Source organism: Lynx canadensis, chromosome A1, assembly GCF_007474595.2.
Source record: "Lynx canadensis isolate LIC74 chromosome A1, mLynCan4.pri.v2, whole genome shotgun sequence".
Taxonomy (NCBI): domain Eukaryota; kingdom Metazoa; phylum Chordata; class Mammalia; order Carnivora; family Felidae; genus Lynx; species Lynx canadensis.
This window is the reverse complement of record NC_044303.2, coordinates 193,610,113-193,627,036: the sequence shown is the minus strand read 5'-3', so window position 1 is coordinate 193,627,036 and position 16,924 is coordinate 193,610,113. Positions and strand designations below refer to the sequence as shown.

Genomic DNA, 16,924 nt, shown 5'->3' with positions numbered 1-16,924 from the left:
TGATTTCAGACAACTGAATCCCCATCGCTCAGCCTGGAGCTGGAAGCAATGGGAGGTCGGTGGTCCAACGCTGGAGATGGCTAAGCATGGAAGTCAGCGGTTGGGCTGGAGACCCGAAGAATCAAGAGGGCGCAGGCGGGGCCGGCAAAGAGGAAGGCAGGGAGAGGCGCTTCATCCCTCGACGTCAGAGAGGCAGCAATTAAGTGGAGAGCACAGAGGAGCCACAGACAGGCATCACCGTCGGAGCCAGCTCCGCAGCCCTTCCCAGCGCCCAGGCAGCCGACTTCCTCAGAGCCCTCATCATGGTTATGGGCACACTCCCCCGCCTAATGCGATTATGAGTTTACTGTTTCAGCTCCCAGACCACAGAGCTTGAGTCTGTTTTCATTTCATAACGGTGCCCGGCATAGTGTCTGGCACATAGTAGGCATTCACTAATGGTTAGCTGAGTAGCTGCGCGGGAGATAGAAATCGACAAGAGTTTTCGAGAAAGGGCTCCGTGAGCTAAGCAACCAGAAGTATTCGTGGGACCGGCGGGCATTCCAACTCCATGGAGGTTGGTCTCCCTCTCCCGCCGCTCTGCAGGGACAGCAGACGGGTGGCAGGCGGGCGCAGCCCTCCACAGTTCACAGAGGGCGTTCACAACTAACGCCGGAACTCGGAGGGGAAGAAAACTAGGGCCCGGCCGCGGATCCGCGCGCGCCGAGCACAACTGTGGCTCCATTTCACGCCTAGGACTATTGAGTCCCCGGGACAAAGTTGGTCCTCGGAGCGGAGCCGAGGGGGGGGTGGGCAGTCACAGCCCGGAGCGTCCCGCAGGGCTCCAGCACCGTTTGCATCCCCCCCAGAGAGCTCGTAAATTCTCGGGGAGTACGGGGCAGAGCTTGCGGGCACAGCTTGCGGGAGGTCTCCCGCGCGTCCCAGCGCGCGAACACGCACCTTCGCCCAGCCCGCACCAGTTAGCGCCCAACTCGCCAACTCCCCGACTTTCGCAAAGCTGCCGCGGGCGGGGCAGCCGCCAAGGAGCGGGCCGCACCATTGCAGCCCGAGAGGGGGAAGCGCTCGGTCCCGGGGGCTCCGCCGCTCCCGGACGGATCGGAAAAAGTCGCGACAAGGTCGGGGCCCGCGGCGCACAGCGTTCGGCGGCCGAGCGGGAGAGGAGCGGCGCTGAGCGCGCGGCTGGGCGGGCTCGGGGGCGGCGGCGGCGGCGACACCCCCCCTGCGGCGGCGGGGCGGTGGTAGAGGCCGGCTCCCCGGCCGGCGAGCGGCGGAAGTGCCGCGGAGTTGGAGCGGGGCCGGCGCCGCGGCAGCTTCTCCTCGCCGAGCTGCTGCCGCCGCCGGGCGGACGGGCGGACGCGCGGAGCCGGGGGCCGCGCGGCCGGGCCGGCGGGGCGCGGCGGGGCTGACCGGCCCCGATGAGGCGGAAGGAGAAGCGGCTTCTGCAGGCGGTGGCGCTGGTGCTGGCGGCCCTGGTCCTTCTGCCCAACGTGGGGCTCTGGGCGCTGTACCGTGAGCGGCAGCCCGACGGCACCCCCGGAGGATCGGGGGCGGCGGTGGTCCCGGCGGCCGGACTGGTGAGTCCCCCAGTTGCTGTGGGGGTGGGAACCCTCTCTCCTCGTATTCACTTGTAGCCTTCGCTTCCTTCCTCCACCTTTTCCTTTCTGTCTTCTCCGTGTCAGCGCCGAAGACTCTTCTGTTCTTCCCATTTTGGGGATTGGGAAAATTGAGGCCCAGAGAAAGACAGGAACTTGTCCAGGGATCCCACGTCAGTCGGAGGCAGAACCAGAACTAGAGACTGAGACTCCTGTTGCTCAGTCTGAAGGTGTGTTTCTTACTGTAGGTTACCATTCTCCTTTCTTTTCATGTCTGGTATCCCCTTACCTCTTTCAGCAGCTCTTGCTTTTGTAAGGTCCTGTCTGTACCCCTGTATCCCAAGATGACTTCTTCTTCAGGAGCTGCCAGTCCTTCTGTTTAGCGTCCAGGTCTTTTCCGCTTTTTCCCTCACCTGCTGATCTCTGTGTTCCCTGCTCAGTGGGACACCAGGTCTCCCTCTTCTCCCCATTTGTGTACCCTCCCCCCTTTTCACCCTCCCTCTTTCCCAGATCTGTGGATTTGTTGGAGGATGCACTGTGCGGGGCAGGGGGGGCGGGGAGACTCCTGGTTCTTGAGGGGCCTGCTGCCTTTGACCTTCTCAAGAGTCCAGAAGCAGGGATTCTGGTGGATGGATTCCCCCAAATTCCCAGAGGTGTTTGTGCCTGGGTGCCCTGAGGTTGGAACATCAGGTGCCTTCCCTGTCCCTTCTTGGAGATGGGACATGATCCCTCTTGAACTTGTCCAATCTGACTAGGTGTGTTGTTTCTTGCACAAGACTAGGACCTTAATTGTTCTTGCTTCCTCTGAACTCCCCCACGTGTGTGTCTGTTGTGTCACACGTACATATAGACTGATAGCAGAAGCTCTGTCAGAGCTCTCCTACCTCCCCAGCTCCCGGGTAGATAGGTGCCAGTGAGTGTTTGCATGCTTGAACTGTTTCACACAGTGGGACATTTCAGGTTTTCTTACAGGATTTCCTTGGCCCCATACTTTGGTGGATAATTTGTCCATCACTGTCCAACTTGACTTATTCTTGGCAGGATAAGGGAAGAGACTGACTTTTGAGGTTGATGTTTTTCTTTCTCTTCCTAGTATCAGGCTGCTTGAGCACAGAGGGCTGCTTGCTACCGGGATGACCAGTTTGAGTACAGCCTGTCACTCTGGTAATTGTTGCAAACCATCCTGGAGGGCCTCCTTCATCTCTTTGGTAGCTCTTATTGTTTGGAAATTAAGCTCCTCAACTCTTTCACCACCCTGATTCAAACCCTGACAGCCATATTAGACCTCTTCCCCTTAAATTCTGTGTGCATATTGGTGTTTCCTTCATGAAGTCTTTCTTCACTTCCCTGTACTGGCATCAGGGTCAGGAGGTCAGGGTTCTGTCCTCAACTCTACCATTGACTTGCTGTGTGTGCCCTTGATCACCTTTCAGCTCCCTCTCTGAGCCTCCTTTTCTCCATCTGTGAAATGTAGTTATTGGTCCAGCTCCAGCATTGTGATAGCATCAGTGAATCAGTGAGGAGTACAACGGCCACATCTTTTTTCTTCTCCTGAGGGCAGGGGTCCCTTTTAGCATCCCTCCTGTGGGGGCTCCACACTGGACACAGCCCCAGGTCAAGGGGGGAGTGCCCTGCCTGAGCACTAACTCTCCTTTGGAATGGCTGTAGCCAGTTCTAAAATAGCTCCTGACATTCTGCCTCTGCCTGGAGAAAGCCCTCGTATTTCATTTGCCGTGGATGCCAGAGACGTCCTGATTTTCATTTTCTATAGACCCAGATGTGTAGAGAGAAGGTCAAGGTTAACTGCCAGTTTGGCCTGAGCTTTCAAAGTAAATTACTCACTTGTGCAAGAGGGAATTGATAGAGTAAGGCAGCCTTTTGGGCAGAGAGAGGGGAGCAACAGCTGGGCACTGCTCAGAGCCCTTAACTGAGATGGACAGATAGGCTCATCTGGGAAGGTCTAGTTCTTGTTTATTTCTTTTGCTCTGGAATATCACGCAGAGGAGGAAGAAGGGGTGAAGGGGTGTGGTGGTGATTGAGGTGGGTACCGATGGATTATCCTTGCTTTGAAGGAACTCCTTTGCTTCCTGGGAGTAGCAGAAAGGAGCTGTTTCCCTAATGATAAGCTCTGCTAGGTGCTGTGGGATTCAGCATTCATCTGCTCCCTTTCAGGAACACTCTGCCAAATTTCCACACAGCCACTTTTTGTTTCACTCTCCTGCAGATGCACAGCACTGGGCTTGGCCCCCAGTCCCTTGTCTGAATGTCAGCTGGCCTTGAGGGAGGAGGCTGACTTCTCAGAGCGATGGGGTTCCATCCCTCATCCCCATGCACTGGAACATGGACGTAACCCATTAGTCTGCTATCTGGGAAATCTGGCATCTTGAGCACACAGGGCTTCTCTCGACAGGGCTGACCAGTTCTGAGCTCAGCTTGTCACTCTTGTAATTGTTGAGAATTATCCCAGCACACCTCGTTGATCTTTCTGCTAGAAATAACCACGGGGGCCCTGGAGGGAAGGCTGACAGGACTTTATCCAAATGCAAAATATATTCCCTGTGGGTCTGAGGGCTAACATACCCACTTTTTGAGCAGCCCTTTAACTCTTGGACTTCTCCAGTGGATTGAAGGATAGAGAGTTTCAAGTTAAGAGCATTTATGATCTGCTGGAAAGTAAGTCTGTATGACTGTCTTGCTAGCTCATCCTAGGCATACCTCTGGAGCTGGGTGGGGCAGTTGATTTATAAAGGACACATCATGCTTTCAGGACTTCAACATTCATCTAGTCAGACAGCTTTGTCCTCAGAAAGTTGTAAAACCAAGCAAGAAAAGCCAGTCTTGAAACTATCTTAATTTTAATTTAGGGGTCCCTCTCATTCGTAGCCCCAATCTGTTTAACATCTCTGTTTAATCCTACCGTCTGTTTCATATTCCAGACTTGGGAACTAGCTACTAAACACCCGTGTTAGGGAACGTGATGCAGTCCCTCCCCATTTCAGAGCCATAATCTGAAAGTGAGAAATGACTTCATTGGATAATAGCAACTGTGGAATAGAAATTGGTAGGATAATAGAATACCAATGACTTTAATTTTCAAGTATCAAGAGTTTTTCTCATTGTGTCAGAGCTGAACTTTATTCTCGGAACATCTAGAAATCAATACCTTTTCCCTCGCTTTTTTCAGTCTTCCTGGTGGCAGAGCCTTACCCATCAGAAAGTTAAGTACCCTAGAAATGTAGCCTTGGAATGAGTTCTTTAATTTTCTGCAGAGGGGCTGGAACCCTTTATATTATTAATCTCTTCTGTGTCTGCATGCCCAGCTGAAACCTGATGCCACTGGGGCTGGGTTGTTGAGTTACCTGAGCAAATCTGGCTCCCTGCATTCCTCCTGTCATCCTAGGTAGATAGTCTCCTAAGGAGCCCAGCTGAGGAAGGCCTGGGAACAGGGGCCTGGGTTCTCACTCTCTCTCCTACCCCTAAACTCACTGTGTGACCTCAGGAGAGTGGCTTAACTTCTTTGGGCCTTGGATCTCTCAACTGTGCACTGAAGGCTTATATTCAGAAGAGGAAAGGGAAATGTGTATCATAATGGTGCTCCCCTCCCCTGGCCGGGGCAGACATGGCTAAACAGTCTCTGTCCCACTAAGCCCACACCACCTGTTTCTGGACACTGCTACTCAAGTGGAGTGAATGGCATGTTGAAACTGATTTGGGACACAGGGAATAGATCCTTCGTGAGGAGTTTCTGACTTTAATTTCCTGGGGTTCTGCGAGTTGGTATTGAAAAGGCCTAGGTAGTGAAAGTATGTTAAAACAGACCTCCGTACCGGAGTTGTGGTGAACTTACCTGGGGATATGTTCATACTCCAGCACCTTCTTTCAGGCTGTGGTCTGAGGATGTGAATTCAGCCTTTAATCTGTTGGTGCCAGTGACATAACAAATAATGGAATCGGGAATGAAAACGTGAAGGCCCGTTTTATTTTTTATCTTTTTTAATGTTTGTTTATTTTTGAGAGAAAGAGAGAGAGCATGAGTAGGGGAGGGGCACAGAGAGAGGGAGACACAGAATCTGTGTCTCCGACGTGGGGCTCGAACTCACGAACCATGAAATCATGACCTGAGCTGAAGTCGGGCACTCAACCGACTGAGCCACCCGGGCGCCCCCGCAAGGGCCTGTTTTAAAGGGAACCATCTAGCTTGCTAATTGTACAGTGACCACCGTCAGCTGTCACGAGAGAGATGGCATCAGGATCTCATCACTGAAAAACACCCTGAGGCAAACTGGCCGTCTGTGGTACGTCCCGTGGCAGGTAACCGCTCATGATGATATTTGCAGTGTGTTCTGTATTTTCGTGTAACTGACTCCCCGTATCCCATCTATGTATCCGAGCTCCCAGGAGGACTGAACTAAGAGTCTTGCTTCTCAGAGAACCACCGTCCTCATGCCCAGTGCGGTGGGGAAAGGAGGTACCCTATGCGTGCCTGAGTTCCTGTGGCCAACGAGTACATCGTGGCCTCCCCTTCCAGAAGTATCTTGAAGGAGGAACTACATCCTCTTCTAGCACACAGCCTAAGGCTGGGCCCTTGGAAGGCGATCAGGACATGTTTGTTGAGCGATCGACATGTGTCAGAGCAGGAGGGGGGCTTCAGAAGTCGGCTAGTCTGCCCACCTTGCTTTGTAGGTATGGAAACTGAGCCCCAGGAGCGGGGAGTACAGACCAGAACCCAGTTCTTCTCCAAATTCTTGCTCTCTTTCACCACGAATATTTTTTCCCTCCACATCCTAATAATTGATTCTTCTCTACCATTATTTCCCGCACGAGCCGAGATTATCACTCCCAGTTTTGGAGCCCAGTACTTATTGACTAATTATTGGCTGGAACTTACCTGGCTTTTTTGCAGCTCCATTTTTATACATTTCTTCTCAAATTTTTATAGTGTTAAAGCAAGTAAAATGAATTAAATTTTAAGGTGGCCAAGGGATCCGGCTGGGAAATTGAGAAATTAAACGGATGCATCGCGTGTGGCATCATCACTACTATCTGTGACAGACGGAGCTAGCGTGAGCTTGAGAGCCACTTCAGATTCTCTATCAGTTGCAAACAACAGAATGAAATACGCTACATGGGCTGAAATGAGTAAGGGAATATATTAGCTCCTGTAATTGCAGTGGCTTCAGGTATGGTATCATCTAGAAGTTCCTGCCCTAGACTGAGCCCCTGTGGTAGCTAAAAGCAGTTGTAGCTCTTCCCGACCTCATGTTCACACCCAGATCCTGGAGGAGAGAGTCTGTCTCCTCTGGTAGCATCTGCTGAAGAGGGAGGAAACTTTTTTCCTCGAAGTGCTAGCAAGATCTCCTTAGGTATCATCAGCCTAATCCGGATCTGATGAGCTCTCTGAACCATCCACACTTGTCAAGAGGATGAGCGATGCTGATTGACTTAACCCACGCAGGAGCCAGGGGTAGGCTCGGGCCATCTGCCTTGTAGGAAGGTTTTTCCCAGAGAAAAGCCCGGGCGCTTTTGTGGAGAGGAGGGGAAATGCAGTGTAGGGATGAGGACTACAGGTGTCCATTCCAGAATCTCACTGGCACAGTGTCCCAGGCAGTCACTGCTGGAATCAGGCTTGGTCCCCGCGATCAAACCTCTTGGCCATCCAGGACTCAGTGCTGATCACTGGACCTACAGTCTGGATGTCTGGCATCCCAGTGGTCCCGGCTGTGCCGCCCCTTAGCTGGGATGATTAACTCCCTGAGCCTCAGTTTCCTCTTGAGGAAGCTCGCATGTGAATGCTTGCTGGTGTGGAGTAGAGGGTTGAGATGAAGCGCAGTTTGAAAGCTGCCTTTATTTAATCTTGTGAGTCCTGCTGCCGCCTTCCTTCCCCTCACAGACGTCCTGAGAGCTGCGCCCCCCACCCCCCGCCCCACATTAAAAGTCAGTTCATTGAACATTTCTCTCAAGCTGAAAAAGAACTTCTGTCTCTTCAGCTTTGACTCTTTTTTTCTGCCTGGCCCTCTTAGCTGGAGGAGGCGGAGTGTTCATACTTTGGAAGCTAAACAATTCCGCTTGCTGTGGTGGGTGGGTGTGTATTTATGAGTGTGTAGCTTTCTCTCCATGTGTCTCTCTTCGCTCTCTCTTATCTTTAGATGGTTCCTGTTTGCTGCCCTCTGCTGAGTGTAGATAGGAGAAGGACGGGAAAAAAGCAGGCCCATGTTTTCCTTCCCCTTTGGTTTTGAGAGAATTCTGAGCTTCAGATGCTGAATTTTCCTCTGTTTGCGCAGGTGATAAAAAGCCACAGCGTAAAATGACACTAATAAGAATGATGATGGTATAGATGACAGGGAGAATGATAAGGTTAATAATAACAATCACAGTGGCTACCATTTCTTTGGCACTTATTCTGGTAGGTGTTGGACTAAGAAGCCCTTTACCTGTATGTCTTGTTAAATATTCCCAGGTATAAACAGGTAGGAATGAATGAGGGAACCAGGGCTCACGGAGGTGCACATAGTGGCCTGAGGATACACAGCCTGTGGTTGTGGGGCTAGTGTTTGAGCCTGTGGGTCTCTGATCCAATGCCTGAGCAGGACAGAGGACCTGTTTCCCACCCTGCCCTGACACCCACTCCTACGAGGCTGCTACGGGAGCCCTGCTGTCTGAGCAGAGGGGAAAGACCATTGTGCTAAGACTGAACCCTCTTCAGCGGCTGAGGTGGAGCCCACATGGTCACTTCAAGAGGCCCCCTCACCAAACCGCCCCCGCAGCCCTGTTGGCAAAATGACTCCCCCATCCTCCTAGACCAAGACATCATGGGGCAGCGTGTAGGGCTCTAGTTTTGGAGCCGCTTGATTCAGATCCCTGGGCAAGTCACTTGGCCTCCATGCCTGGATTTCTTGGTCTGTAAAATGGAGACAGTGTTATGTGTATTGATGGTTGAATGAGTCACAGTGGGTAAGGCCCTGAGCACAGGCTGGGTACAGAACGAGTCCTCAGTAACCGTGGTTATGCTCCTGTTTGTGGGAAGTGCCTGGCTTATAGCAGGGACCCAGTTCTTCATAGTAGGGACTCAGCTTCCCTGTGGCTCAGATAGGGAGGGAGGCCTCTTTATGGTTGTTGGAAGGTGAGGTCTGAGGAGAGGTGGTTGGCCTCTTGGTGCAGCGTTCAGAGGTGGAACAGGGCCGCAGTGTCTCTGGTGATTGGGGGGTGGGAAGGAAGGTGTGTTTGCACAGCTGCTCTTTGTAGTCCACTCCCTGACGCTCTGGAATCGAAAGCAATTATTGGGGAACCTTCCCATTTACTACGCTGGGCGAGAACCCAGATCCTCTGCGTCCTTCTAAGAAGTATTTTTTGCCACCTCCGGGAAGTATTTTTTGGTCACTGCAGCCCCCAGGAGTTGCTCACTAGTGTTAGTTCCCCTGAGCATTGATTTTTATCACCTGTCCACTTAGGTGGAGAAACTTCCAGAAAGGCATGGCCTGGGGCTTCTTTCTGCTGCCCACTCCCTGTACCTTTCAGGGTAGTTCACATCTCTCCGCCTCCACACACACTGCTCCCTTGCCTCTCTCGCCCTTCTTCCCTGCCACCTGGCCCCTAAGCCTCCCTCGCTCCTGTAGGGGCAGCCTGGGGTTGTCCTCTTGCTACCAGGAGCCCAGCGCCCCTTATATAAATGTGTCGTGTGGTGCAATAATTGTTTTTATTTGATCTGTCCGGACTGTCATCTCCTGAAGGCAGGAACTAACCTCTGTCTCGGTTGCCCGCTCTAATTTGCCCCAAATATTTGCCAAACAACTGAAGCAGCAAGCAAGGAGTGATCTGGTTGGTGCCTGGTAACTGCTGGCGGAGTGCAGGAGCTTAGCCTTGAGGAACGGCTCTTCTTGGGTCTTCAGAATCCCTGGGGAGCCTGTTAACACCAGGCCTCCAGGGCTCGCGCCCAAGGAGCATGATTGGGCTGGTCTGGGGTGGGCCAGGGATCATCCTTCGGGGAACTCTCTCCTCTCTGTCCACATCTCCAACTTGTCAGCATCCCTGGGAAGCAGACCTGACTTTCCCCAGGGGCCCACTCCAATCTCCACAGGAGCGCTTTGGGACCTGCCTTTGAACTTGTATTTCTGGGGAGCGTGTTTATCTGCAGTTTCCCAAGCTGCCAACCAGTGCCCACAGAGGGCTGTTATCAATGGCACTGTGTCAGACGCAAGTGGTGCAGGGTTGGGATCCGGGACGGGCGGTACACTTTGAAAATGCCTCTGCCGTGGGCCACAGGGACTCTCTGGGCCCTGAGGTTTTGTTTTCCTCTGATCTGTGGCCTTTCCAGGACAGGTGCTCTGCCTTCCTGCCAAGGGGGCAAGGAGGAGGTGTCTGTAGGTGAGGGTTGAGGGCAATACTGAGCCAGGGCCTCCCTGGGAAGGTGCAACATTAGGGAGGCCGTGTGAGTCTCTTCCTTGAGTTGGAGAGAGCATAGGATTGGGGGCAGGCTCCTCTGATTCCCGGGCCCACCACTGTCCCTTATTCACTCTGTGTCCAACTCTGGACCTCAGCCTCAGCCTTATCCTAAAATGAGCACAATGGTCACTGCTTCACTGTGTCACTGTGGTGATTAAGTGAATTGAAGATGAGAAAGCTGAGGTGCAGGGAGGTACAGTGACATATCCAGGGTCATACAACTAGGAAGTGATGGAAACCGGATTCCAACCCAGGTGTCTCACTCAGGTGGAGCACCCAGCCCCAAGCTTCCTTCTGCTGTCTTGCCACCTACCTGCTCCATGACCTTGGGTGAGGCTACCTTTCCTTCTTCCCCAGGCCATGAGGAGGCTGCAGGGGGAGGTTATTGCTGGAGGCCCCGCGAGCCTGGTTCTTGGATGCGTTGTGTTGGCTCCAGAAAGCTCTTCCGCGAGCTGAATGCCCGGGCGTCAGTGCCAGGGCATGATTACAGCAGGTCCCACGTGCCTCTCGGGAGCGTCCCTCGGGCAGCCTCCCAAGAGCCCAGTTAACTGGGGTCGTGTGTTTGTACGAATCTCTCCGTGAGTTACAGATGTCAGCTTTCTCAGGGAGGCCGGCTGCTAAGCAGAGGCTGCTGGCGGGGCTTCTGCAGGAAGGGGGTTTCTTAAAGGGAACAGGTTGGAAACATCTGGCGGGGGAATGTGTGCGACAATTACTTCCTGCTGCTGAAGCACATTGTATGTGCTCGACTGAAAACTGTTATTTTTGCGTGTTTCCTCCTGAGCATTGATCAGAGGCAGCTGCTGACAGTTAAAAAATGTGTGTGTGTGTGCATGTCTATTTGTGAAGGAGTAAGTTTCTAAATTTGGTACCTAACGAGTGAAAAGTTAGTGTTTGTGTTTTGGGGGCATCAGGGTCTGTAGTAGGATTCCTGGTTAGTTTATTGACAGTAAACCTTAATGACAGTCTTCTTCAGAGAACTTCTTACATTACTTCATTTGACCTTTGCACCGTGTTTTGTTTTGTTTTGTTTTGTTTTTTACACCTTACCTGTATACTTTAATGAAGATTGCAGACTGGTGGCCTGGGGCCAGAAGTAGCCCAGAAATATGTTTCATGTGGCTCACCCAGTGCTGGCCCATAGATGGATGAGTGTCTTTATTTTTAAGTGTCGGAGAGTTGTTAGCACGTGAACATTGGGATATTTCACATTAAAAGAAAAAAATGCTCATTTCTGGCTTTTATGAGGAAAACCATAAAAGTGTTGGCAACAGGGTCCAGGTTCCAGTATCACAAAAAGTGCCTGGATCTGGGTAGCAGTTGCCCACTGTAGAAAGACCTCAGCTTGAACCTGGGTTCTTCAGCCTTTCATGTAGCCAGCCTGGCCTCTGGAGACATGTGAGTTTGGGAGCCCTTTGTCTGATTTGTCCTCTTTATGTCATGGTGGAGGCACAACAAGGCTTGTGATCCCCAGTTTGCAGAAGAGAAAGACAAGATTCAAACAGTTTAAGTGACATAACTGGTCACAGAGCCAGTAAGTTGAGGCTAGTCCTTTTTTTTTTTTTTAATGTTTATTCTGAGAGAGAGACCAAGCACATGTGTGCAAGCAGGGGAGGGGCAGAGAGAGAGAGAGAGAGAGAGAGAGAGAGAGAGAGAAAGAGAGAGAGAATCCCAAGAAGATTCTGCACTGTCAGTACAGAGCCCGGCTTGGGGCTTGAACTCACAAACTGCAAGATCATGACCTGAGCTGAAATCAAGAGTCAGGTGCTTAACCAACCTAGGCTCCCCAAGGCCAGTCCTTTTTGACTATAAGCCCAATGTACTTTTTGGGGAGGCTGGGCAGAGGGTGGGGGGAAATGGTTACTTGGAAATACAAACATATAGACCTATGGCTCTTGAACAAACTCCCTTAAGTTTATATCCACATGATTTATATTGTGGCTCTGTCTGAGCCCAAGAACGATTTACCTTGTTTCTCTGTGTTTTTAGGTACTCTGAATTTGAGGTCCACCCCATCTAATGAAGTTTGCTCCAGCTGTGTGAGGGGCTGCCGTAGGTTTGTTTGTTAGAAGTGATGTGAGCACAGAGTGCATTTTGTTTTCTGCCTTGGGCTTCCTGGCATGTCAGGAAACCCCAGAATGTGCCTTCTTGTTACCGCGGGAGTGTTAGGAATCTACGGTGAGAGGCAGGACAGAGGCAGGACGGCTTTCCAGCAGAAATGGTACATACCACATTCCCTTGTCTGAGGGGGCCTCAGAGGCATCTATCTGGGGGCATTGCTAGAAAAGAGAGGGCCTGTGTGAGGGCCCTGAGCTATCTGGGTGAGGCAGTTCAGCCGAACACAACCCCCGGTGCCTGTGAGTGCAGGGATGACCCTTTGTCAGAGCAGGAGTGGCTGTACCTCCCGCCCCACCGCCCCCCACTCCAGGGACCTTCCCTTAGAGGTTCCACATGGCTGCTGGTGTGGCAGTGGGGCATGGGGTGTGGGGCACAGAGGTGTGACAGCTGGTTCTGGGCTGAGAGTTCGCTCTCTTTGAGCCCTGGCTCCACCACAGTAACAGTAACTTTTCTTAACTTACTGAGCTCTTGGGGCATGCCATGCACTGTGCCCTTCTTATTTCTTCAGCATTGTAAGCAGTCTTACTGTGGTCATTTCGTAGGTGGGAAGACTGAGGCTCAGGAAGCATAAGCAACTTCCCAGGCCTGCAGAGGATGTAGGTGGCAAGACTGAGACTCAGATTTCTGATTCTCAAACCTGTGCTCTTAACTGCCATGCTTTATTGGCACCTTGGCAAGCCATCGAACCTCTTTGGGTCTCCATTTCCTCCCCTGGAAAGTGGGGATAATGTGTTCCTGGCATGCCAGCAGAGTACAGATAAGAAGGGCTCATCAGCTTTCAGACCCATTCTTCTTGCCTGTCCCCCTGGCTCTGGGCAGCTGTCAGGCATTGCCGCCTGCCGTGTTATCTTTCCCGCCGGGGTAGGCGGGGCTCCTCTGCTCCTGAGTGTCAGGGTTCGCCTGAGGAGGCAGCCCTGTACGTCTGGAGCGTGCCTCCCTGTGTCTCCCTTGGCAATAGGAGAGGCAGCCGAGCCCTGCCCCAGGGAACAATGGGGCACATTCAGAAGGCAGCCAGGTGCCAAGCCAGAGGTGTTGAAGGGACATTTGATTAGTTTTAACCCTAGTGGTCAGGCTTTTGCTCTTTCTTTCTCTGTAGAAGTTAAGTGGGAAGGAAACAGGTGTGGCTTTCCTCTCCATGCAGTTCACGTGGGCCTTCTGATTTTGGGCGTGAGTACACCTCTTCGACCCCTCTCCTATCCTCAGTCCTCTCCTGTCTCTGCGTAAGTCTGTGTCTCCCTCCTTGCCTCCAGCCCCTGCTGTCTCTGTGCTGTGTGTGTCTCACTCAGCAAGTGCGATGAGAGCTGAGACTGAAGAATCCACGATTCCAAGGGACTATCTTTCATCTTGTGCCATCTCTCCCAACCTCATCCCTGCCAGGCGGTCAGCCAGCTTTGGCTTGCACACCTCCAGTGAGAGGGAACTCACTTTCTTAGCTCAGCAGAGTCCTAGGTAATCTGCCATGGCTCAGGGAGGCTTAGAGGATTTCTTGAGTGCCCACTCTCCTTTTCAGGCTCCTCTCAAATCTTTCCTTTTCCAGAAAGTCTTTTCTGATCTTTCCAGTTAGAATTAATCTCTGTCTCTTGGAAATGCTTATAGAATTTAATTTGTACAGCTTTAGTGGCACGAATGTTAAAGTGCTATGTTTTGCCATTTCTCTAGGCAGAGGAAAGTAATGTTGAAGGAGCTTTCCCAGTAGGACAGCTCATTGGGTGAGGTTCCAGCTGGAGAGAAGGGATACTAGAGAACTGCCATGTGGGCCTGGGCTTCCTCCTGTATCTAGAAAGTCCATCTCCAAACTTGGCCAGTGTATGTTATGTATTCTTTTCGTCCAGAGAATATGTTAGGCTTTGTGGGCCATATGGTCTCTGCGACGACTTCTCAACTCTGTCGTTGTAGTGTGAAAGCAGCCAGAGACAATACATAAATGAACAAGTGTGCTGTGTTCCAATAAAACTTTATTTGCAAAATAACAGGCAGCAGACGGGATTTGCAGGCTGTGGTTTGCTGACCCGTGTTCTAGTCTCTTCCTGGTGGATCAAATGACTTTAGTTGCTGTGTGACCTTGGGGGTGCTGAGGTCCTTCTCCCAGCATGGATGAATGGAATGTTATGGGTTGAATCATGTCCTCTAAAAGATATGTTGAAGTCCTAACCCCTGTACCTCAGCATGTGACCTTATGTGGAAATAGGGTCATTGCAGATATAATTAGTTAAGATTAACTAATTGCCGGTGTAGGGTGGACCCTTAATCCCATATGATTGACTTAGGTCCTTACAAGAGGGGAGACACAGCGAGGGAAAGAGCCATGGGAAGACGGAGGAGGAGACCGGAGTGATGCTGGCATAAACCCAGGAATACCTCAGGCCACCAGCAGCTGGAAGAGGCAAGGATGCATCCTCCACCAGAGGCTTTGGAGGGAGCATGGCCCCACCAGCACCTTGATTTTGAACTTGTAACCTCCACAACAATGAGGCAATAAATTTCTGTTATTTGAAGCCACCTAGTTGGTGGTGCTTTTTTAAGGCAGCCCCAGGAAACCAATACATGGACCATTTTCCATTTTCTCATCAGATTGTTTTATGGGTGTGCATGAGTGTGTTGATGCGTTGTGTTTGGGTAGCGGTGGATAAAACACTCTGCAAGGCAGGGATAATTGTCATAATCTCTTCTAGCTACTTCGATTCCCTTTTAACTCATGAAAAAAGCCTCTCTTCCTATGGAGGATTAGCATATTACCCTGCACGTATGTATTCTTTAAAGCCACACTCCTTATTAACAGATCAGCCTTTTTTTTTTTTTTTTTTTTAAACTTAGCCATTAGCCTGGAATACCAATGAGTAAACATGGTGCATACTGCCTTTTATTTAACCCTATTATCTTTCTTTTTCTGAGTTTTGACTACAGTGATTTCAACCACCTATTTTTGTTCTGGGTCCCAACTCACTTGATTTGGAGGCTTACTATGTGTTAAGTACAGAGAATAGCCCTGCCTTCAGAGGGCTTGTAGTCTATAGAGGATATAGACAAGTACGCAGTGATGTAGAACACAAGGCAGAGCGTACTTAGTACCGTGGGAGGGGTCAGCCTGGTGTTGTGAGGTGCTGGGAAGAGGAGGTCACACTGATTTAGGTCAGGAAGGACTTCTGAAAGGTGTTGACTTTTAAGGTGGCCCCAGGGAAGGATTGGGACCTCTCAGCTCACAGAAAGCGGGGAACCTATTCTAGGAACAGGGAGTATGCCTAAGTCACTGAACCTTCAGATATCAAATAACTGCAGGGAGGTAAGGGCCAGATCACAAGGGCTCTGCTGGGAGGCTGGGGAGGCTGGACTTCCAGAAATTGGGAAGCCATGGGCAGTTTTTGCACAAAAGATGATCTGAACAGAGGGGTGGCTCAGAGAGGTGGATATGGCGGTGCAGGAAGTAATGGAGGCTGTGGGCTACTTTGGAGGCTATGTGGGTGGAGTCCATTCATTTGTCCACTATACTCTGCTGTGGTCTGGACACCGTGCCAGGTAGTGAGGCCACCAAGAGGCATAACTTGCAGCCTCTGAGCATCAGATACTGATAATAGTAACTCCCATGCAGGCTGCCTTTGCCCAACACAGTTTTAAGTACCTTACATAAAAGGTTTTCTTAGTTTTCACAGCAACCCAATGGTGTACACACTGTGATATCTCCATTTTATAGAGGAGGACACTAAGCACCATGGAGAGGAAATGTCACACCCAAGGTCACATAGTTGGTCACTGATGGAACTGTGATTGGCCTGCAGGGTCCTGAGCCTTCACAACTAACCTTGACTCCATACACCCAAAGGTCATTTAGAATACAGTGAGATCTGTTTCTGGTAACTGCAGGTAAAAGTTCCATGTGAACACACGGGAGAGCAAATTAACCCAGATGGGCAGGGTGGGTGGAGCAGGAAAGGCTTACTCAAGGAGGGAATCGTCACCTAAGTCTTTGAAGGTGAGTGGGGTAATTTAGCCAGGCAAGCAAAGGGCTGGGTGTAGAATGGGGAGCATAGGGATTTTCTGTGGAGGGGAAGCACAGTCCCAGAAAGGGGAAGACAGCATGGTGTGTTGAGGGCCTTCCAAGTTCAGTGTTGCTGGCCCCTAGTAGGTAAAGCCAGGAGTGGGCCTGGCAGAGGCTAGCGTATAGGTGGGGCCAGGTCCATGGACTAGACTCTACCCTGTGGTTGCCAGAGACATGAAGGGCGTTGGGCAGAGAAGTCTTGTGACCAGATTTGCTTTCTGATGGGACCAAGAGTTGGAAGAGATCCAGGAGGTCATTTTGTCAATTGCTGTCAGATGTCTGCATGCGAGGGCAGATGACACAGGGGAGCTCCCAGGACAGGACTCGTGAGGCCAGAGCACTCCAAGCATGGGACGTGACTCGGAAGGCTCAGCTAGTTGTTTAGCTGGTGTTTGGGTCTGTAGTTCTGCTTCATTCAATGTGTCATTCATCCATCGGATTTTGACTGAATGCTGAACGTGCCCAGGCTGGCTCTCTGCTAAGTACTTGACATTCCAGGAGGAAAGGACATGGTCTCTGCCCTTGAGGCCAGCTGGACCACTAGGCAGATAATTCCAGGGCAGTGGGATGCAAGCAGTCGGTGGAGTGGGCATTGGGCCCTGAGAGCACAGTAGAGGAAGCACAGTCTCCCTGCTGCTGCCTCTCTCCTTGCCCCCTCCCCACCTCACTCCCAGCCTTAAGAAGAAAACGATTTTTTTCAACGTTTTTTATTTATTTTGGGACAGAGAGAGACAGAGCATGAACG

General features: G+C 51.4%; 1 protein-coding gene across 1 annotated transcript in view; it reads left to right on the top strand.

The window, feature by feature from the left end:
* The first annotated feature begins 1,400 nt into the window (after positions 1-1,400).
* The window catches only part of GALNT10 (polypeptide N-acetylgalactosaminyltransferase 10), a 224,150-nt gene continuing 208,626 nt past the window's right edge, over positions 1,401-16,924 (top strand). The window contains exon 1 of the mRNA XM_030328732.1: positions 1,401-1,574. Coding sequence (XP_030184592.1) covers positions 1,416-1,574 — 159 coding nt within the window. The 5' untranslated portion in view covers positions 1,401-1,415. The remainder of the gene's footprint in view (positions 1,575-16,924) is intronic.